At 43.9% G+C, this 23,567-nt stretch overlaps 1 protein-coding gene across 1 annotated transcript in view; it reads left to right on the top strand.

The window, feature by feature from the left end:
* The window catches only part of LOC105478112 (chloride voltage-gated channel 4), an 80,576-nt gene that overhangs the window by 24,273 nt on the left and 32,736 nt on the right, over nt 1-23,567 (top strand). The window contains exons 3-6 of the mRNA XM_011735105.2: nt 4,057-4,211; nt 6,533-6,632; nt 14,046-14,233; nt 17,095-17,217. Of these exons, the coding sequence (XP_011733407.1) occupies nt 4,068-4,211; nt 6,533-6,632; nt 14,046-14,233; nt 17,095-17,217 (555 nt within the window). The 5' untranslated portion in view covers nt 4,057-4,067. The remainder of the gene's footprint in view (nt 1-4,056; nt 4,212-6,532; nt 6,633-14,045; nt 14,234-17,094; nt 17,218-23,567) is intronic.

The raw sequence follows: 23,567 nt of genomic DNA, 5'->3' as shown, positions 1-23,567 counted from the left end.
ACCTTGTGAAAGACCCTGGGTGAGGATGGTCTTGCTGAGTCCAATGAGACCCCAATACTAGGATAGATAAAGATATGATGGGCTGCGTGCATTGGCTCACACCTGTAATCCCAGCGTTTTGCGAGGCTGAGGTAGGAAGATTGTTTGAGCCCAGGAGTTTGAGACCAGCCTGAGCAACATAGCGAGACCCTGTCTCTACAAATAATAAAAAAAAAATTAGCCGGTGTAGTGGCATGCATCTGTGGTCCCATCTACTCAAGAGGCTGAGGCAGGAGGATGGCTTGAGTCTGGGAAGTTGAGGCTGTGTTGAGCTGTGATTGCGCCACTGCACTCTAGCCTGGGTGACAGAGTGAGACCCTGAAAAAAAAAAAAGAAAGAAAGAAGGAAGGAAGGAAAGAAGAAAGAAAGAAAAGAAAAGAGAAAAGAGAGAAAAGAAAGAAAAGAAAGAATCCTTTGGGATGGCTAAAGAGGATGCCCCAACTATGTCTGGGGAAATTAATGCAAGTTCCACGGATAGGGTGAAACAAAACAGGGTTCTGCAATGTGAATAGGAGCTTTCAAGGCAGAGGAGAAGGTTCAGGGTAGAAGAGAAAAGCACATTCAAAGATACGGGTTTCTGCCTGACATTTTTGGTCAAACATGGATAACCATAATTCACCTAGGGTGGCATTTTTATATTCAGCCAAGCCTTGATTCTACTTAGAATCTGTCCTTCTAGATCTTGATCTGGGTGATTTCCTGCTTTCTTTCATCTTCTAGAACCTGTTGTATTATTGCTAACACCCAACCATAAAAAGTTCAGGTTTCCTTTGAGTGTTAAAGATCCCTGTTCTGAGGGCGAGCTGACCCATTCAGAGTCGCTTTTAACATCAGAGCTGTAAATGACATCATTAATACTATTGTATTAATACATGAGTCCTGAGTGAAGTGAGTTTTACCGGACAGGATCTGCTGTTGAAGAACTTGAGCCTGACTTCTTGGGGTCTTCATGCTTGGAGACCAAACCTACTGACACTTTCTTACCTTTAGGCATTGGTTACAAGATATAGGTGTCCTGCATTCCTTCCACAGTCCCTTTGGAGGCAAATAATGGTTGTGTAGGAGAGATGTTCTCTTGTCAGGCAGGATACCTCCAGCCTGAACTGGGGCAAATTCCACTCCACCCTCTCACTATTGGTACTGTCATCTATGGCTGCTCCAGTCCTCCCCTGAGTTGGTCTGCATTGCCCCAGCTAACTTGACCTGTCTTCCTTTCTCTCCTTCAGAGCTCAAGTTCATTCTACCTAGTAACCCATTATTATCATGCTGCTGATTAACAACTCCTTCAAAGGACTCAGTGGCTTAAAACAACCACCATTCACTATTTTCACAAATCTACAGGTTGGCTGCATGGTTGGATTGGGCCAAAGTTGGCTGATCTTGGCTGGACTGACACATAAATCTGTGGTCAGCTGGACCTAGATGATTTCTTTTTTTTCCCTTTGAGATATGGAGTCTTGCTCTGTCGCCCATGCTGGAGTGCGGTGGTGCAATCTTGGCTCACTGTAACCTCCACCTCCCAGGTTCGAGTGATTCTCCTGCCTCAGCCTGCTGAGTAGCTGGGACTATAGGCACCTGCCACCACGCCTGGCTAATTACTGTATTTTTAGTGGAGATGGGGTTTCACCATGTTGGCCAGGCTGGTCTTGAACTCCTGACCTCAGGTGATCCACCTGCCTCAGCCTCCCAAAGTGCTGGGATTACAGGCGCGAGCCACCGTGCCTGGCCCCTAGATAATCTTTTAACCCCAACCTCACAATAGGCACCACCACCTCCTTCTGAGTCCCCAGGGAAGTCCTCTGAGGCTCTGCAGATCAGAGCCTGTTTATTTTCCTCAGGACCACTACGTGTTCCGTCAAAGTTTAAAGATATGATTGTTCTCTACAGTGACTTTTTGTTTCAGGTATTATTGCCTGAAGTAGTTGTTTGACTAGAGATGTAGTTAAATTTTAGGTAGCATCAACTCCTTTTGGATAGACTGCCCAAGTCCCTGCGGTTCTATCTGCTGGCTGGGTTTTTCTGACAAGCACTCTCTTGGAGGGTCAACAGCCTGTCGTCTTGTTTTTCCCATCAGAGATTTTCTTTACCACATATATTAAGAGGTTATTTTCATTTTGTTTGTGTATAAATGAGAATGAAATCTTTGCTTTCTAATTTTACTCTCTTCCTAATATCATTGGTTGCTACTGACTTATGCAATGTGATTCTTCCCTGGGCACTCATCAGGGGGTATTGTTTTCAACTTGGCATGGCTCAAATCTCAAACTTTTAAAGTTTTAAAGCAGCCGAGTTGCACTGATGATCAATAAATCAATCACTGTGACCACTTTATTGCTTGTAAGGTGATTACCCTACTTTGCCCATAGTGACTCTTCAATTTGATTAAAATGCAGTTTCACTGGGTCGTGGTTGAGTCCTCCAGATATATAAATACATGAGAGAAGCCTGTACTCAAATGTTTTTATAACCACCCTTCAAATGTTTAACCATCTATTCCAGCACTTTTGTGGTCCTCATCCTATAATTCAAATTTCCATGCTCTTTGCCAAAGTAATTCTTATTTAGTGCATATTCCAACCTCTTGTCTCTGTAAGAGTGTATTCTTTTCTCTGCTAACTGGTGGTGAGCCTCGGTCCCACTGCAAAGCATTTTCTGCAGCTGAAATGAGCTCCTGTGCAATCTGTAGATCAGGCTGTGATGGTGGGAGAATATGGGAGATGATGTTGGTTCACTCGCGATTGTTTTCCAGGTGAGGGGAGCTGGAATAGTGGGAGTGGAATTATTATCTTGGACAGGAAAGGAAGATACATTCACCTGTGCTACTGCCCTGGCCGCAGGAGCCCTTTTGACTGCATTTTAAAACATTAAAAATGAGCATCTGTCCTGGAGCTCCCTGCCCAGGGCAGTGTGCCACCAGCTTCTCATGGCTCTTGGCTCGTGGCAGGTTGTCCCACCTCCCTTGTCCAGCTCCAGGGTGGCCCCATTCACACAGAGGGCTCCTGCCATCTGCAGATTGCCTGGGCTCCCACCAGCTCATTAAAGTCTTGCCAGCATTTTCACTGTGCCATTGGAGTACATTTTGAATATCCATGATGACATTCACATAGGCTGCCTGCCTGAGTGGTCTGCTTTGTCTCCCATGGGAACCAATTATTGGTTTGATTACCATTATTTTCATTTAAACCCTATTTGCCCCTCCAGCCCTGTCATTTGGACACCTTGCTTTTGCAGAATGTGAGGTTTTCTAGGAATGTATATATTTGATCTTCATTTGCAGATTCCATATTTGCAAATTTGCCTACTGGCTAAAATGTATGTGTAGCCCTCAGATCAATACTCATGGAGCTTTCGAGGTTGTTCATAGATATGTGTGTGTGTAGAGCGACAAAAAGTGTCAGCAGTGCCCGTTCCTCGCTGAGGTCTGAGAGGGCGATGCTCTGCCTTACTGCTTCCACTCTCCTCCTGTCAACAAGGGTCCTTTTCGTGTTCCATTTAGTGCCATGTTTTTCACAGTTTTGTGCTTTTTTTTTTGTTGGTAATTTTGCTGTTTAAAATGGCCCTGCAATGCAGTGCTGGGAAGCTGTCTGGTGTTCCTGAGCGTGAGAGGGCTGTGACTTGTTTTATGGAGAAGCCTCGTTCAGGCATGAGTGGTAATGCTGCTGGCTGTGAGGTCAATGTTAAACAATATCTATTAAATAGAGTGTCTTTAAACAGAAGTACATAAACAAGGTACAGCTTGATTGTTTGATGAAAATGTGACCAAAGATTTTGCAGGAACCTAACCCTGTATTATCTTGGGAACAGTAGTAGTATTCAGTAATTCAGTGTTTGAGGTGACTTTATAGAGCATAACCTCCACGAATCGTGAGAATTGACTGTGTATATATTTCATTACAGCACAGATGCCTGTGCTGAAATAATTTTTCTTATGTAAGAAAATGGGGTACACGGACTATTCTTCTGTCATGTCCGTGGCGTGTCCTGCTCACATCTTTAATGACTGGTTTTCTTGCCCAGGTGTAATTAGCATGGTCAATGCGGGAGTGATGAGTGGCTCTGGAAACCTGATGGATTTCCTCGATGAGCCGTTCCCTGACGTGGGGACATATGAGGACTTCCACACCATCGACTGGCTAAGGGAAAAGTCACGGGACACCGACAGACACAGGAAGGTAAGTGGCATTCTGAAAGGACACACTGCAAATGGCTAAGCCATGCTTTCATTCAGAAGTTACTGAGCTGCAGCTTAGGTCCACGTATGTGTCATGTGCTGGGTTAGGGTCTAAAGAGGAAAAGAGCCAGTGGGAGGAGCAGATATATTGGCAGATCATTGTATTAGCAGGACTTTTGGGCAGGACGATGTGTCATATGGAGGGAGTGTGGTGTGGAGGAGAGGGAGGGGACTTTGCAGGTGCCATTTCTGGACTCTGTTTCTCATCCATGAGGATGGAAGCAATTATGCCTGAAGAGGAAATGAGATTATGTGTATATGAAAGCACATATGACAGTGCCTGGTGTCTAGTTGGCAATCAGTATATATTTTAATGAACCACAATGGTTATCTGTCAAGTGCTGTGGGATCATTTAGGTTCAGTTAGGGAAGGGTTTTTCAGCAAGGGTAACATTTCAGTTGGGTCTTGGATGACTAAGATTTTGCTAGGCAGAGGAAGGGCAAGAATTCTAAACATCAGGAATGCCCCCCTTTTTTAAGTCACAGAGGCATGAAGGAATGTGGTGTATCTGGGCAATTCGGGGAGCTCCGATGATCTGGTTGAGTATTCCTGCAGGGGGAGGGATGGGGATGAGTGTGGAAATGGAGGCAGCAGGGCCATGTGGGGGAACGGCCATGCTGGCGGTGGAGAGGAGTTTGTGTTTCATGCTGAAAGCCACAGAAGACAATAAAGATGCGCTGCAAAGGGAGAAACAGGAAGCTTGGAAATGAGTTCAGGAGACTGAAGGCAGTGATGTGCAGGTGGAGAGAGGGGATCAGGATTGAGAGGTATTCTGAGGCGCCACGGACAGGATTCAGGGGAGGTGCTGGGTCCAGGAGGAGAGTGGGGTCACAGAACACCAGGCTGTGGCCTGAAGAGGATGATGCCTTTGATGCCTAGAGGAAGCAAGGGGGGACTGGCAGACTGCCGGGGAGGCCAGTGAGTTCTGTGTAGATGCGTTGGTTTGAGCTGTGCTGCGGACGGGTGATCACAGGTGGCGAGAACTCTGTGGTTCAGGGGTGAAGGAAGGGCCGGGGGGAGAATGAGGTCCTTGTGTGCAAGTGGAGGCTGAAGCTTTAGAAGCAGCCACAGTGGCCTGGGTGTGCAGAGAGAGAAGGGAGGAGGCGGTGCCCAGAGTTACCAGGTCCAGGGGAGGCAGATGGAGAGCCCGTGACAAGAGGGGAGCCCGCCAAGAGCAGTCTCCTGTGAATGGAGAGGGTGTTGTGTAGGGGCCTGCTCACAAGGTCACCCTCTATGGAGAGGTCAGGTAGGGGGCAAGCCAGCGGCATGGTGGCTGGCGGTGAGGGGAGAGCTGTTTCAGATGAGGGTGAGGAGTGACATGGACAGTGTGACTGTGTCACGTCACCTCACAAGGGCTGGCACGAAAGGAGGAGGGGAATGTGTAGGGAGCCAGGTTTAGTCATGAAGATGTTGCAGCCTGTTGGCTCTAGGGTGCAAGAATGTGGGGTCGAGGCAGTCTGCCCTCTAGAGCACAGCTCAGCAGACTGTGGCCCGCCGGCCAAAGCCAGCTGGCACCTCGTTTTGTAAATAAAGTTTTATTGGAATTCAGCAATGCCCATCCACTTCCGTATTTTTATGACTCCTTTTGTACTATAGTGGCAGGGTTGAGGAGTTGCAACAGAGACCATTTGGCCCACAAAGCCCAAAATATTTACTCTCTTGTCCTTTACAGAAAACTTTTCCCCACCACTGCTCTAAAAGGCTATGAGGGAATGATTATCTCAGAGGAGCATATGATTCTGTTAGCACAGGGAGGTGTGTATAGCTATGTCCATCTGCTATGGCAAACGTGATCTATACCAGCTAATTCTAAGTTCATGCTGCTAAAATTTAACCTTGAAAACAAAAGGAGGAGATGAACCCTGTGTTGAAGAGGCTTTTTAATGAAACTTAGCAATGTGAGTTAAGATAGTAATGCATATTCAGAATGAAGACACCGAACCAACGTCCCCCTTCGGCATGGCTTTTAAATTATCAAAGATCAAATCACATTTAGTATGTTTTTTAATTAAGTGAATTCTTTGCGTGTGTGCTCAAATTCTTTGGAGACTATTGTGGCATCTTTATAGCTCTATGAACTAGAAAGCTCATCTTACCATTGTGGCATGTAACTGAAAGAATCACGTCAGTGGGAATTTAGCTGCTTGATGACATTCATTTTATTTTCTTAATTACCCTGTTTCCTGAGGAAACAGTTTCAAGGAAAAAAGCATGAATTTGAAAACGCATTCAGATCAGCTACTGTATCTGCTTTGTTCTAGATCACCAGCAAGAGCAAGGAGTCCATATGGGAGTTCATCAAGAGTCTGCTGGATGCCTGGTCAGGATGGGTGGTGATGCTGCTCATTGGCCTGCTGGCGGGTACGTGGATGGGCATATGGCACTCCCGTGGGAAGCTACAGAGGCCAAAACCTCAAAACACGAACCTCTGGGAGATTTGGAATATGGCATGTGTTGCTTTTACCCCCGTGGGAGGGATGTATTACTTGAAATATCTAAGGGCAAAATCATGACTGTATATTTAACCTAAAATCCATCATCAATAAGGCATGCCCAAGGCATGAGCTCAGGTACAGGCATCTGGAGAGCTGTGATGATAGAGCTGGTGGCCTTTCCACACAGAGCACAGTTTTCTGACTATACCAGATTTGACTGAAAACACACATTTTATTGGAAATGGTCTTGTTCCGTTGCCCAGGCTGGAGGGCAGTGGCATGATGCCAGTTCACTGCAGCCTCTACCTGCCAGGGTTGAGCGATCCTCCCACCTCAGCCTCCTGAGTAGCCAGGACCACAGGCATGCGCCACTATGCTCAGCTTATTTTTGTTATTTTTTTCGTAGAGATGGGGTCTCACTATGTTGCTCAGGCTGGTCTCAAACTCCTGGGCTCAAGTCATCCTCCTGCCTCAGCCAAAGTGTTGGGATTACAGGTGTGAGCCACTGAGCCCAGCCAAGCACACATTTTATATTTGATTGTTCTTGATTATGTAGACGGCAGCAAAATCAGGGGCTGTATTATCTTCGATAAGAAAACGTCATATGAGATTGCCTTTTGCTACTATTGGTAGGTTCTGGGATGAACTGGAAACATCCTGCAATAGTCAGCACCACGCTAGACACCCACAGGAGCTGAGGCAGGCCCAGGGGCCTCCATCAACCCGACCCTCGGGGACTCTGCATCTTTCCTTTTTAGAATCCCAATGCCATGTTTGCGAGCAGTAGATGTTTCCAGAGTAAATGGATGTTATCTGGAGGGGAAACCCATCTTTTTAATATCAAATGCACCAGCCCTTCCTGGAAATTGTTTCCTAAAACTTATGTCCTTTTAGGAGATTGTGAAGGTTAATGTCTAAGAATAAAAAATTTGGCATGATGAAGAGGTTTCCTTAATAAAAATCCCCTGCATATAACAACATAATAGTTATGGTTAGAGAACAGATCAGGAATTGACTATAACACAGGCAGAATATATGTAGTAAGTGGTCTAAGAAGGACAGAACACGAATGGGGCACAGATAAGTTTTGTGATTCCAGGGGCTTTCAGTTTCCAGGTGATCTTAGTTTATTCCATAGATCATCGTAGGAGGGGCTTGGTTTCCAGGGAAGGGCTCTACCTTCCTCACCTGCCTCAGCATCCCATAAAGAGCTAAGAGGAATGCTTGGAGGGGGAGCCCTTTCCTACTAGTCACAGATGCTGTCTGTCCATTTCTCCAAGCCTGTCCTTCCTTTCCCAGTGGCATTTCCCGTCATGTACTGGCAGCAGCCAGGGCAGGAAATTAGACTTCATTGTCACAAGGTATTGGACAACCAATTTTGTCTGACTGCTTCTGTGAAGGCGTTTGAAGGTGGGCCGGGTGGGAGTTTGCTATGAATTTTGATGTTCTTATTTAGAGTAGATTGATAAAACCTTATAGTGTGTCATTTTTCTTGGCTCGTAGGAAGGAGAAATAAATAGGGTAAATGAAGAAACTCAGAATAGGAATAAATGTTCTGATAATGGCACAGCTTAGATTTATTGACTGACCTAGGAGCCCAGTTGGGCTGACTTTAATCTGATTTTGACCAGCTGGCTTTATTATCCACTTGATTTCCATCAGCTCTTTCACGAGGGGGAATTAGAAACAGTATGCTGCTGCACGGGCTTCACTTCAACAGTATCTCTGGAGAGGACCTCAGGCTTGAACACAGCCTGCCCCTCCCCTCTGTGATTGTAAGGTGCAGCCAGGGGTGAGCACCGCTGGCCAAAGGAGAGCCCGTGGGCACATCAGCCAGGGAATGAATACATGGGAGGGTGAGAATGGGGTGATGCTGAAAATGAAGGGGCTACAGGATTCTTTTGATTTGGATGCACTTTGAAGGGACAGCCAGAGAGCCATGTCCCACTCACTTCCCCCTTCCTCCCTGGACTAACAGTGGAGAGGACCCGGGGTCTCACTGCCTGGCCGGCTGCCCCCTCACTGGCTACTGTCTTGGGACTCCCTTCATGGGTAGGTCCGCGGCATCTCCGCAGATGCTTATCAGAAGTCACCGCTAGATGTCACTGTTGGACCACGAAAGAAAGCTGAGGCCTGCTGAAGCGCAGTCAGCACCAGAATCAGCAAGGAAGATTGGGTGTGCAGTTAGGGGGTTGTGAATGAATGAATAATGATGAAACTTGGGGTAATCATCGCGTTTGCTCCTGGATATCTGCACAGGACCCTCCCATCTTCTTCACCTTCTTCTTCAAATACTGCACGATGTCACTTATATGTGGAGTCTAAAAAAAAACCAATGTCATAGAAACAGAGTACAAAGGTGGCTCCTACAGGGAGGGGTGGGGACAGGATGGGAAAAGAGATGTTGATCAGAGGGTTTAAGTTTCAGTTAGACTGGAGGAATAAGCTTTAGTGAGCTGTCGCATTGCATGGTGACCACAGTTAATAATCATGTATTGTATATTTCAAAATTGCTGAAAGAGTAGACTTTCATAATCTCACCACAGAAATAAACTGGGGAGGTGATTTGGTTGGTGCGAACGTAATTGTGGTTTTTGTCATTAAAATAACGACATGATCGAATCTTTAATTAGCTCGATCAAGTCTTTCTATAATGTATACATAGATCAAAACATGACATTGATATACACAATTATTATGTGTCAGTTTTAAAAAGTTAAAAAATCAGGATAATGAGCTCTCTGCCTTTGTTTTATGGAAAAACAAAGAACTATGGATAGTTCTAAATTTGACATTACCGGACCCTGTGGAAAGACCTCATGAAATACTAAATATTATGGTTCTTGCGTGCTGTTGCTAGGGGGCAGTGTTTACTTAGCTGACTCTGCAAACTAGCATTAAGTGGAACCAAGCTTGCATCCAGGATTTCATGATCTGGAGAAAATACTTTGAGCATGTAGGATTTCTTTTCATTGGGTTTCAGTTTCCAACTTTAAATCAGGAAATAGTTTTCACAATTCCACAAGGTATATGTACTTCAAAACATCATGTTGCACACGATTAAAACATACAATGTTATGTGTCCATTTTAAAATGAAAGAATAAATCAGGAAATAGCTAATGATATCTCTAACTTAATGAGACTAATTATATATATTTTTATATTTGGAATCAAGTATTTCATTATTGAATTGCATGTTTAAAAATTTCAAACCTGTGTCTGATATTTAAAATTTTAAAAACAATAAAATTACATCCCTCCCTCTCTAGGGCTCACCCCCCTCACCTGCTGTATGAGTGTATATATGTATGTATGTAAAGCTTTATTGAAATATAACCCACATACCATAGAATGCACCCATTTAAAGTATACAATTTAGTGGTTTTTAATGTATCACAGAGTTGTACAACCATCACCATGGTCGATTTTAGAATAATTTTATCATCCCCAAAAGAACAATTATACCCTTTAGCTATCAAGTGCCTGCTCCCCAACCATCCTCCTTCCAGCCCTAAGTCCACTGTTAACCTGCTTTCTATCTCTATGGATTTGCCTATTCTGGGCATTTCATCTAAATGGAATCATACACTATATGGTCTTTGTAATTAACTTCTTCCACTCAGCATAATATGTTCAAAGTTTGTCCATATTGTAGCATGTGTCTGTACTGTATTCCTTTTCACTGCCAAGTACCATTCCATTGTATGGATAGATCACATGTTGTTTATCTACTTATCCATTGATGGATATTTGAGTTGTTTCTACTTTGTGGCTATTTTGAATAATGCTGCTATGAACATTTTTATACAAGTGTTTGTGTGCATGGATGTTTTTATTTCTCTTGGGTATATGCCTAGGAATAGAATTGGTTGGTCAAATGGTAACTCTGTGTTTAACTTTTTGAGGAACCATGAGACTGTTTTCCGAGGCACTGTACCTTTGTAGTGCACTATATTTTCTCTCTAGTACTTAGCACCTTTTTGGTTTTTTTGAGACATGGTCTGGTTCTGGTGCCCTCATGGTTCGTTACAGACCGGGCTTGAGCAATCCACCTGCCTCAGACTCCTGAGTAGCTGGGACTATAGGCGCGTGCCACCATATCTGGTTAATTTTTTTTTTTTTTTTTTGTAGAGACAGGATCTTGTCATGCTGTTCAGGCTGGTCCTGAACTCCTGGCCTCAAACGATTTGTCCACTTTGGCCTTCCAAAGTGCTGGGACTACTGGCATAAGCCACTGCACCTGGCCCTTATACCTTTTAACAGAGCCTTTAATATACTTATTTTGTCCAGTGTCCTGTCCCAGGTACAGTTCCACAAAGGCAGGGACTTGGGTCTACTCTTTTCACTGCCGTATTCCCAAGATATGGACGAGTAACTGGCATATAGTAGGTACATGTTCAGTAACTATCCCTTGAATGAATGAATGGACCTGAGTTTTCTGATCTTTTCATTCATTTATTTATTGCAATCTTTTATTTAACATGGATATATAGTGCCAACTATGCACCTGATGTGGATATAACAACGGACAAGACAGATAGGGTCCTTGACCACTTAGAGTGGACACAGGGTCTGGATGCCAGGCATGACCCCCACTGTGGTATGAAAACCAGACAATGAAACCTTTTTTACCCACCACTTATAGACTAGTGGAAGTACACACACACACACACGCATGCATGCATGCACACACACACACAGAGAAATAGAGAGCTAATTGTGATATCAGCATGTGAGAGGTGTGGTGATAAGGAAGGACAGGCAGCCACAGGAATGCCAGGGAAGTACACCTAACCCAGACTTAGGAAGTCAGGAAAGACTTCCCAAAGGAGGTGATATAAATGCTGGAATCTGGATGGTAAGTAGGAGTCTGACGGGAGGGGAGGGCAGTGCTTGCTGAGATGGTGCAGAGAGGAGAGCACGGCACATTCCAGGAACATGGAGTGGGCAGGGTGTGTGGAGTTAGTGAGGGAAAGAGATGAAGCTGGAGAGATCTGAGGGGCCAGCTGTCAGGGTGGGTGACCTGTTGAGGATTTGGGTGTTCTCCCAAGAATAATGGGTAACCATGGCAGGGCTTTCCATAAGGGAGTGGCATGGGTCAGTCTGGCATTTGGAAAGCCTGTTGACCACAGTGTGGAGAAGCCATGAATGGGGCAGGACTGAGGCCAGAGACCAGAGAGGAGGCTCCTGCAGCAGTCCAGCCAGCAATGACTTCAACACGGTGATCTGAAAGACAGCCAGAGTGGGGATGGGGGTAAGTGCAGTGATTCAAGAGAGATTTCAGAGGTGGAGCTGCTGGGATATGGGGATTGCCTGGAAGGGGGTTGCTTTCCCAGTTTTCTAGTTTGCACAGTAGTGTGCCTGGATGGTGGGTTCCTCTCCCAGCTGGGACAAAGCTGAGGCTGGGAGGAGGATGCTTCAGTTCAGTGTTGGATGGCGGTGGGTTGAAGTGGAGATACCTAGTAGACCCAAGAAGGCAAATAGACTTGTGTTCTTTAACAATGCCCATTCATTGGCTTTGACTGCCTAGGGCTCTGCTACAAAGATTTGGGAAGGTAAGTCCACAAGTATGTGTCACGATTGATTAGTGATGTCTGTCATGGGTATGTCAAAAGAATTGTGAAGGGGAATCCAATAGAGTGTGCTATTATTGATTGGTGATGTTTGCTGTGGGCATTGGAAGCTGACGGCTGGGCTATGTAGTGATTGGCTCTGTAATAGGCAGTGGGTTCTATGTGCTTGGAAAAGCATAGCTTGAGATGTACATTTTTACCTAATGGTAAATAGAAGGATGTGAATGAGATTGCCAGGGTTGAGAGCATAGTGTAAAAAGAGAAAAGGGTTTAGGGTGAAGCTTTGAGGAAATGGCCTTTTAGAAGTTGGGTGGAGGAGTCAGAAAGATCCTAGGAGGCAGAGCAAACCAGAGAGTGAGGAGAAAAGCAGGAGAGCATGATGTGGAAGCCAAGGGAAGAGGTGTTTCTAGAAGGGTGGAGTGGTCAACAGAGTCAGATGATGCTGAGAGCTCTGGAACTGGGATCAGCAAACTTTTTCTGCAAGAGGCCAGAGAGTCAATATTTTCAGGTTTGTGGCCCATGTGGTTTCTGTCTCAGCTCTTCAGTTCTGCCACTGTAGCATGAAGGCAGCCACAGAGTGCATGTAATTGAATGGTGTGGCTGTGCTCCAATAAAACTTTATTTACAAAAACAGGCTGTGGTCCAGATTTGGCCTGTGGGCTGTAGTTTGTGGATCCTGTTCTAGAGGAATGAGCTAAGGCCATTGCCTTAGCTGCATGGGAATCTCCTGGTAGATTGAGGGGATGGACTGGGCCAAGGGAAGGAAAGAGATTGGATGGTGACTAGAGGGGAAAGTGGAACCAGGGAGGGTTTTTTTTTTAAATGTTTAAATGCTGATGGCAAGGAGAGGAAGAGGTTGAAGATACAGGAGAAAGAAAGGGGGAATGGGAAGAACGAGGCCCCAAGGAGGAAGGATATGTAGAGCTGAGGTGGGCGGCATCCGATGCAACACCAGGAGAAGAGAAGGGAGGGGTGAATGCTGATGCCAGGTGTGGATGCTTTCAGTGAGGATGTGGATGCAGAACCAATCCTGTATTAACGATGCAGTGAAAAGGCTGAAAAATGAAGATGCTTGAAAACATTCTCTGCCTTTGTGAGAGATGAGAATGCGTTATTCTGGAAAGAGACCCAAGGCCGCCTTTTGTTATCCATTCAACTGCACGTTCCGTTTTCTCCCATTTCTATTGGCTTTTAAAGTAGTTATTTAGTTTTATAGACCCTTAATTCTTTATAATTTAAATAATGTGGAGAGTTTTAATAAACAGGATTTTCCCGAGTTTGGTTCTCATTTGGTGACAAAACCTTACTCATTCATGATGTGAGGCCGTCGTAGTTGTTATGAGTCCATTTTGTCTGAATTATCATGTTTCCCTGAGAAATATTAATGTGTGTGGTTCTAGGATCCTGCCCCAGAAGCTACTGAGGGAGTTCTGTCTTTTACGGTGTAAATACCCAATGTCAAAAACTTGGAAAGGGAAGAATTGGGAAAGTTGCTTGTCTCCCTCTCCTACCCAGTTTAAGCTACTGAGCCCTTTGTATTTCTCATTGGGCTTGTGCTGCCTTGCCCATACCATAAATGTTCAAGCGCTGCAAGGTTAATGAAAGAAGCTTCCTATGTAAGTGACAGCCCCATTGCAAGTTTATTGCCTGCTCTGGAATCTGGGCCATCATTGCTGATGTGCCCCTGCCTGGCCGCCGTGTTGCACCTGGTCTCATTCTTGTTGCATCATGGGGTGATTCCTCTTTGTGGCTCGTGTTCTTCCAGGCACCTTGGCTGGGGTCATCGATCTCGCTGTGGACTGGATGACGGACCTGAAGGAGGGGGTCTGCCTGTCTGCTTTCTGGTATAGCCATGAGCAGTGTTGCTGGACTTCTAACGAGACCACTTTTGAGGACAGAGACAAATGTCCCCTGTGGCAGAAATGGTCGGAGCTGCTGGTGAACCAGTCAGAGGTGGGTATTTGGGCAGGGTCCTGGCTGGGGACCCCTGCCATTCCACACGTGCTTGGGAATGCTGCTGGGAGATTTGTGAATGTCTGTGATTTCACCTTCAGGTGCCTGCTCTGAAGTTCATGGCTTAACACTAGGATGACTGGCTTTTTCTAGCTCTAATGCTACCACTCAAATTTCACTTATAAAACCCTTCCCCACTGTTTCATGTGCACAATGCATACATATATATATATGTATATATGCATTATATATTAAAGTATATATACTTTAAGCCTCATATTTGGCTTTATTTTGTTATATTTGGCTTATTTTTTCTTACCGAAAGTGGTTTGCTGATCATGCTGAAGAAATAAGGTTGACTTTTATATCTTCTAATTGAGAAGAATGTAGCTTTTTAAGTTATCCTTTAAAAAAAAAACAGCTTTAGTGAGAAATTCACAGTTCATATTGTTCACCCATTTAAAGTGTATGATTTAATGCTTGTAGTATATTCAGATTTGCAGCCATTACCACAATCTAATTTTAGAACGTTTTCGTCATCCTTTCCAAAACTCTGTCTCCATTAGCAGTCAGTCTCATGTCCCCCAACCTGCCAGCTCTGAGCAACCACTAATCTACCTTTTGTCTCTCTAGATTTGCCTCTTCTGGACATTTCATGTAAATGAAATCGTACAATGTGTGGACTTTGTGTCTGGCTTCTTCCACCTAGCCTCATGTTTCCAGGTTTCTTCCTATTGTAGCATGAACCATTACTTCATTCTTTTTTTATGGCTGAATAATATTCTGTTGTATGAATGGACCACATTTTATTTATCCATTTGTTGGTTGCTTTTGCTTTTTGGCTATGATGAGTGATGTTGCTATGAACATTTCTGTACAGGTTTTTGTTTCATTTCTCTCGAGTACATATCTGAGAGTGGAGTTGCTGGATCAGATGGTTACTCTATGTTTAACCTTTGGAGCAGCTGCCAGACTGTTTTCCAAAGTGGCTGTACCATTTTACATTCCCACCAGCAGTTTATGAGACTTCCAATTTGTCCACCTTCCTGTCAACACTTGCTATTATATGTTTTTGATTATAGCCATCTTAGTGGTTATGAAGTGGCATCTCATTGTGCTTTCAGTCATCTTCTATTGCATTTTATGACCACATTATAAAGGATGTTCTGGGCCTTCTGTAAAGAGAATGCCCTAGGCACAGGAGATAATAGTGGTGAACCACAGACCCATAGCATTTAGTGCTTCAGATCTTTATTAAAATCTTGGTTCAGGAAAGAGTTAACTTCTAACCCATTTCAGTGGTTACCACCATGACTATGGGTTATTGAAGGATCAGAAAGCCATGTGAGGGGGAACCAGGTTGCCAAGCTTCACATTAGGGGTAATGTGAGGATCTCTCAAGCTAGAACTAATCTTGCAAGATATATGTAATCTATTTATGGATCTCCTCCCTTCCCCACTTTTTTTTTTTTTTTTTTTTGCCTGACTGACTTACCACAGCTGAAGACATTTGGAATGCACTTTGCCATTTTTGCGAAACCTCTTTCTCAGTGGAATTGAAAATTAATTCCTTCAAATCTCAGAAGTAGACAGGGATCTTGAAATCTCACACGTTCTCAGTGTTCTCCATTACTTCCAAAAAGAAATTCTCTACTTGGGTTGATGGGAGCGGGCAGACAGAATTGGCTGTGCGCCATATTTTTATTCTTCTCTCCTACTTGCAATGTGTGTTTTGGGGAAATACGGCCATCCATCTTTTCAGCTGTTTTTAAGATTTATACTTTGATTCGAAGAATTACCTTTAGTAAGAGTGAGTTATTTTTAGCCTCCAAAAAAGTACATATTTAAGTGGGTGAAAGGTATTTCTTAGTCCGATTTCTCACTGCATAGGGTGTGAATAGATGTGCTTGTAAAGGCCAGAGTGGTCTCCTGGAACGTGTTTTTGCATTTAATAGGCACACATGTGGCTGTCCATGGCCTGACTTGTAGGTGACCTCTCTTTCCTGCCCCCCTTACTTAAGTAATCCAGATGGTGGCACGAAGCTGAGGCCTAGAGAGTGTGGTCTGTACCTAGCAGACCAGGCCCTTCATGCATAGGACCCCAGACTGTGTGTTTGGTTCAGAAAACTTTCTCCGTACATCAGATAATTTGGAATAAATTGTTCAATGAATTATTCTGAAAGTGATCATGTTTTTCTTCTCTGATAGTGCCTGTCAAATGTTGGTGTGCGTAGAACCTCCCGGAGGGCTTGTTAAAACACATTTATCTGGGCCCCAGCCGGGACTGTCTGGTGTCTGGTTCAGCAGTTCTGGGGTGAGGCCTGAGAGTCTGCATGTCTCATAAGCTGCTGATGTGGCTGGACCACGGACCCCACCTTAAGTAGCAGTATTCTAAAATACAGGCCCGACCCGTATTCATTGGCAGTGCGGGTGCTTGCTGTGGTTGGGTGTGGCCTTAATGAAAGCTAAGAGAGACCAAGCCACCACAGACAAGAAAAAACTAATCTGCCAGGGTCTCGGAGGCAGGATTTTCCGTGTCACACCTTTGATTAACTCTATGCAAGTGGTGATTAAAACCAAGCATCATCCACAGTTTCCATTACTGCTGAGCCTTTCCCCTGTAGAAGGCGCGTGTAAACAGCTCCCGGAGAAACACCTGCTGTTCTGTTTGTGTGTGCTGACTGTAGCAATAGCAACAGCTGATAAACCTACGCTGGCCTTTTGGTTTATACAGGATGGGGACCAAACCTGCCCAATCCCGTCAAAGCTTTTGTTGTGAAGACAGATGGGGAGGGGTTGAGTCTGTTGCTCAGGTCAGCTGTGGCTAATGTTTCCTTTTTTGTTTTGTGTCTGTTGTCTAGGGTGCCAGTGCTTACATTCTGAATTACTTAATGTACATCCTATGGGCGCTGCTGTTTGCATTTTTGGCTGTCTCCCTGGTGCGTGTATTTGCACCATATGCCTGTGGCTCTGGCATACCAGAGGTGAGTCCTGGCTGAATTTTTTGTACCAATAATACGAATAGCAAATTCTTCTGTAGCACTGTCGTGCCAAGCACAGTTCCAAGCATTTTACTTCTATTAACTCATTAAGCTTCACAATAAGACTATGAGGTAAGTACTATTATTCTGCATTTGATAGTTGACAAAACTAAAGCACAGAGAGGTTAAGTAACTTGCCCCAGGTAACCAAGCTGGTAGGCTGTGAGTTGAACCCAGCGTTCTGACTTTAGGATTTATACACTATCTTCAAGATTTCTGTGCTATTTCTTCTCAGATGATAAAAGCCTTGTCTTTGTAAACCAGGCATAACTCTTAAAGCCTGTGGAATCAGAGTTCATTAACCACACACATAAACGTGCTGTACTAACTCATCAGTGCATCTGTGATGTAATGTGAGAGACAATAGTGGAGGTTTATTGCTGTGAAAGTTCGCTGATGGTGAAACCTCTCTTGCCACATTTTGCTCTTCTGGTGGCAAGCTAATAGCAATCTTTTAAAAACCTGAATGCTGCCTTTAGTACATGCACTCTGAACGTACCCCCGTGAATTTAGAGTTTTTATAAATAGTTTTCAGCGCTTTCATGTAACCAAAGTATGAGGAAAGTGACCTCACCGATTAAGGGGAACTTGAAACCTATGAGGACCTACTGGGCAGAATCATGATAATTGAGCTGATTCCCGAAAAGCCCAGATGATGGAAATTTAGCCAGAAGTAATTTTAAAAGTTCTGGTATTACCGCTCTGATCCATGCAGTTCAGTTCTCCTTCGGGTTGATGCCTTAGCAATGCCCACGGGCAGTGGGCTCGAGAGTTTGAAGATGTATTTGTGGGCCGAGTATGGCAGTAAATCCACACCCTTTGGGAGGACCCTCCAGCCCTGACAGTGGTCCAGGCAGTTTGCAGAAAGGGCTGAAGTCCTGAAAAGACAGTCAGAGGCAAAATTCAACATGGTCTTGTTTCAGGAAAGATAGAAAAAAGAAGTCTTAATATGTCATGCTGAATTTTTGATGGTTGATGTTAACATACTGCTTCAGGAACCTGAAAAATAAGCTGTGTTACCATCCTATTTTCTCAGCGCAGCCAGTTCTGCTATAATGTGACATACACATTCCTAAAAATCTCCATGCCATGCAAAATCACACAACAGAAACCACAGGGCTTTCTGGGGAACATGAATTAGGGGCACAATACACAAAACTTCATCACTGACACGTATGACAAAAAGAGGAACCTAGTAAAAACAGGAGCCCAGTTTTATACATTAAGTGGCTAAGAAATATGTAAATACCGTAATAAATATGTCACTTTCTGCAAAGAACTTGAAGTTTGCTTGTGGAAGTGGGTGTCAGAAGAGCTGCGACTTATGCGTTGCTGTGAAAGGCATAAGGAAGGTTATCTATCTGAAGTTGTAGGGGAAGTTGAGACAGCAGGCATAGATGGGCATGGCACCCTGGCATATGTGTGAAGTGGTAGATGTTTGACTCATGTGTATTTTGTGTTTTCCTACATGATTGGGTGCAATTTTCTGCATTTATCTGGTATTTCTCCTGGAGGAAATGTGCATAAATAGACATAAAATTTGCACTATGCTCAAATTCCTCCCTAACATGAGTGGCATTGGAACAAATTTGCGTTTTCTTTTTCCTTTCCTTTTCTTTTCTTTTTCCTTTTTTTTTTTTCTTGTTTTTGAGACAGAGTCTCGTTCTGTTGCCCAGGCTAGAGTGCAGTGGTGCAATCTTGGCTCAGTGCAACCTCCGTTTCCCAGGTTCAAGCGATTCTCATGCCTCAGCCCCCCAAGTAGCTGGGGTTGCAGATGTGCACCACCATGTCTGGCTAATTTTTTTTTTTTTGTCTTTTTTTAAGTAGAGATGGGGTTTCACCATGTTGGCCTAGCCTCATGTGATCCATCCACCTCGGCCTCCTAAAGTGTTGGGATTACAGGCATGAGCCGCCACGCCTGGCCTTCTTTATTGTTTTATTATTTTCTTATATAGAGACGAGGTCTCACTCTATTGCCCGGGTTGGTCTCAAATTCCTGGGCTTAAGTGATCCTCCCACCTCAGCCTTCTGTGGAGCTGGGACTGCAGGCTTGTGCCCCCGTGCCCAACTAATTTTTGTATTTTTTGTAGGGCTTTGCCATGTTGCCCAGGCTGGTCTTGAAATCCTGGGCTCAAGCAATCCTCCTGCCTTGGCCTCCCAAAGTGCTAGGATTACAGTCGTGAGCCACAGTGCTTGAGGCAAATTTGCATTTTCCAACCAAGTGTCATAATAGAGCTGACTGTATTTTATTTGATGTCTAAAGCATCTCAGTTTGTGATCCCACTACCTAACAGTAGCCATTTTTGACTCAAGCATTTTGCAAATAAGGAGATGGCCAATGGGGAATTGGTGGAAAATAGAAGCAGTAAGAGGTATGCTGGGTAGTCCCATCTCTCCCTTCCAAGAACTGTAGATGTGTGGCTCAGCTGGTGTCCTTATAGATAGGGAGTTCGAACATGAGTTCTATCTTTGAAGGGCTGGCTGGACTTTATCATCGTCTAAATTGGGCATTTTATTGGTGAGAGCTGAACTCAGAAGGAGTAAAATACTGAGTTGAGGATTTTTTTTTTCTTTCTTTCTTTCTTTCTTTTTTTTTTTGAGACAAGGTCTCACTCTGTTGCCCAGGCTGGAGTGCAGTGGCGTGATCACAGCTCACTGAAGCTTTGAACTCCCAGGTTCGGGCAGCCCTCCTGCCTCAGCCTCCCGAGTAGCTGAGACTATAGGTGTGCATCATCATACCTGGCTAATTTTTGTACTTTTTATAAAGGTGGGGTTTTGCCATGTTGCCCAGACGGGTCTCAAACTCCTGGGCTTAAGTGATCCACCTGCCTTGGCCTCCCAAAGTGCTGGGATTACAGGCGTGAGCCACTGTACCTAGCCTAGCGTTTGTTTCTTATGTGACAATAGTACCAGCGATACATAGACATGGATGAAATTAAAAAATGTGATGTTAAGTGAAAAAGCAAGTTTTACAAGGATAAAGTAGGATTGATAGAATGTCTATAAACAACTAAAATGAAAAAACATACGTTCTAAAACTATAAAGAAAGGGGAGAAATGGTAGGAAGTGGTGAGGGGAAGGAGGAAGGTTCCACTGGGCAGGCAAACACGAGGTAGCCACTCTTGTTTCTTAAACTTGGTAGTGGGCACATGGGTACTCGTTTTATTAATATTCTTTTAACTCTATATAAGTGTGTGATAGATTCATTTCTCTATTTCCTAAATAGTTCATAAAAATCTTTTAAAGAACTTTCAGGAACCAAATGGAGGTATGACTCAGCAGTAGCAAAGTCTTCCCTGTTACTGTAGTAGAGCTGGAAATTCTTAACCTAAGGATGGAGTATTTTTCCCAGTTCTCGAGGAGAGGGGCAGAGTAAAAAGTAAATGTAAATAAATAATTCATGGGTAAAAAGAATCTCCTGCCAGTCAACACCCAACTAAATATGGAAACTGACTTCAGTTGAGACATGAAGCTGTTCTTCATTCATTCTAGCAAAGATATTGACTGAGCTATTTGGAAAATATGTTTATCATTGTCTGAGGTGATCTGCTATAAGCTGCTATATGGCACGCTGTGTAAGAATGAACTTTGAATGTGATGCACTTATGTACATTTAAAAAATTGCTTATCCTCCCTAGCATAGCATTTGCTTCCGAAACATTTTGATTACTTAGAGTGAAAAATTCTTTTGGAAACATTTTTTAAAATGCAAATTTAGGCCAGGTATGGGGGCTCATGCCTGTAATCCCAGCTACTTGGGAGGCTGAGGTGGGAGGATTGCTTGGGGCCAGGAGTTTGAGGCTGCAGTAAACTATGATTGCACCACTGCACTCCAGCCCGGACAACGGAACAATACCTTGTTTCTAAAAAAGAAAAAAAGAAGCAAATTTACAGAAGGGCTTTTATTTTCCTATGTAATAAATGCTCTCCATAGAATTTCTATAAAACACATTTAAATGTGAATACTTGCCTATAATTCCAGCACTTTGAGAGGCCAAGGTGAGAAGATTGCTTGAGCCCAGCAGTTCAAGACCAGCCTGGGCAATGTAGTGAGACCTCATCTCTACAAAAGTAAAAATAAGTGGCGGGGTGCGGTGGCTCACACCTGTAATCCCAGCACTTTGGGAGGCTGAGGTGGGAGGATCACTTGAGGCCAGAAGTTTGAGACCAGCCTGGCCAACATGGCAAAACCCCTTCTCTACTAAAAGTACAAAAATTAGCCGGCGTGGTGGCACGTGCCTGTAATCCCAGCTACTCGAGAGGTTGAGGCATGAGAATCGCTTGAACCTGGGAGGTGGAGGTTACAGTGAGCTGAGATCACACCACTGCACTCCAGTCTGGGTGATAGAGCAAGACTCTGTCTCAAAAAAAAAAAAAACCGGTTTGGTGGTGCACACCTGTAGTCCCAGCTACTCTGGGGACTGAGGTGAGATGATTACTTGAGCCGAGGAAATTGAGACTACAGTGCTACAGTGAGCTGTGATTGTGCCACTGTACTCCAGCCTGGGTGATAGAGTCAGACCCTGCCTCAAAAAAAAAAAAAAAAAAAAGAAAAGAAAAAAAGTGAATACTCAGCTTTTGTTGCACGTGGGACTTGAGAGAGAACTGGGTAAGGGTGTCCTCTTACTTCCTTTTGTCAGTAGAACCACTGTCATGTCAACTATATGAGAAATCATACCCTCTCAGAACTTACTCTGTGTTGATGTTTCAGTTTATTAAAAGACATAAAACATAAACACTCTTACAAATATTTATTTATCGGAAAGAGTTCTGGTTTTCAGGTTAACACCACCAAGTCACAAATCTGCTGCAGTACATCGCATTAAAGCCCTGCTCGCTTCAGTCTGTATGAATTCAATTTAAAGTAAGTGATTGGATTTTGCCATCAACTGGGAATGAATTTATCTTCTTTAGTCCCTAATTTGATCATGAGAATTTTATAAAATCATTTTAGAGAATTACAAAATACCTATTACATTGTTCAATTCACCACATGTCATGGCTGGCAAAGGCTCAGGTAATTTAGATGCTTGTAATTTTCTAAATGGTATTACGCTTTTAAACTATACCCTGGGGTCCAAATCCACATTAACTAACTGACAAAAAATTATAGATAATTTTATTTGAGGCAACACAAAAGGGCAGGATTGTGGCAGTCGTAATAAAACATCCCTTAAATAAAGGGATCTGAGATCCCAGAGCACGGGCTCAATTAAGCTAACTACCACTAGTTAAGGACGGGTGTAACCACCACTAGTTTGTCTGCCACGAGTTCAAGGCTAGTTCAGGAAACACCATCTGACTATATAGCTAGGAGACCTCGCACGTGTTCTGTAGGAAGGAGCTCGCTGAGTCCTTCGGGGCACATACACACTCTTGGATGAGCTCACTTCATGACCCGCCCCAAATCGCCCAAGGTGACATGATGCTCAGTAGAAGGACTTGGTGAAAGAACAAAGAGTGTTTCAGGGCTGTCCCTTAAATACTGTATTGAGAAATGAGGAATGTCTGTGCCGCTCTTTTCAGGAATCAAGCAGTGCTCTCCACCTGGGCTGCATTTTAGCGTCACCTACGGAGGCTGTAAAAATCCTCATACCCTGGATGGACCTCAGACCAATTATATCAAATCTCTGGGGTGAGAGCCAGTCTGCAGTGTTTTCTAATTCCCCAGGTGACTCTGATGAGTGCCAAGGTTGAGGATGACTATAGTAGCTATTTGAGAAATTGATTACTTGACAGAGCAATGCCCATAAGGAGGTGTTTTGAAGTTACATAAATAACAGTGACAAGAGATAACCTTGTCCCATTATGTATTACATAATGGGAAAACCAGAAATTGACTGCAGATTTCATTGACTGATTCACTTGGTGTCTAATTAATCTGTGATTACAGGTTTGTAAGTTGCTAACTCAGCAGTAAACATTCACTCCATTTCAGCCAATTGGGGGAGTGATTGGAGGTAGAAAAATTGTTTGATCATTAATGATGCTTCTATATCTAAGAGAATACCATTTTGGCCGGGGAGAGGCCCTTGGTGTATGAAGTTAATCACTGAGATAGGCACCCAGTTGAATTCTAAAAGCATTAGGCAAAGACTCAAGTGAACCTTTAGGAAGGAAGCCATTATTTGGTATTTATAAAACGCAGCAGGTCTGGAAATGGAGCAAGATAACACTCCCTATAGTCGAAGTCCTTTACAATAAAAGAGGGTAGGATTTGATAGAAGAGAAGGGGTCATGATGGATTCAAACATCTTTACATCCCTCAAACATGTGTTCTTGGAACGTTGAG

Source organism: Macaca nemestrina, chromosome X (genome assembly GCF_043159975.1).
Source record: "Macaca nemestrina isolate mMacNem1 chromosome X, mMacNem.hap1, whole genome shotgun sequence".
In the NCBI taxonomy this organism is placed as follows: Eukaryota; Metazoa; Chordata; class Mammalia; order Primates; family Cercopithecidae; genus Macaca; species Macaca nemestrina.
Note: the sequence above shows the minus strand (reverse complement) of the source record. Positions and strands in the feature narration are given on the sequence as shown.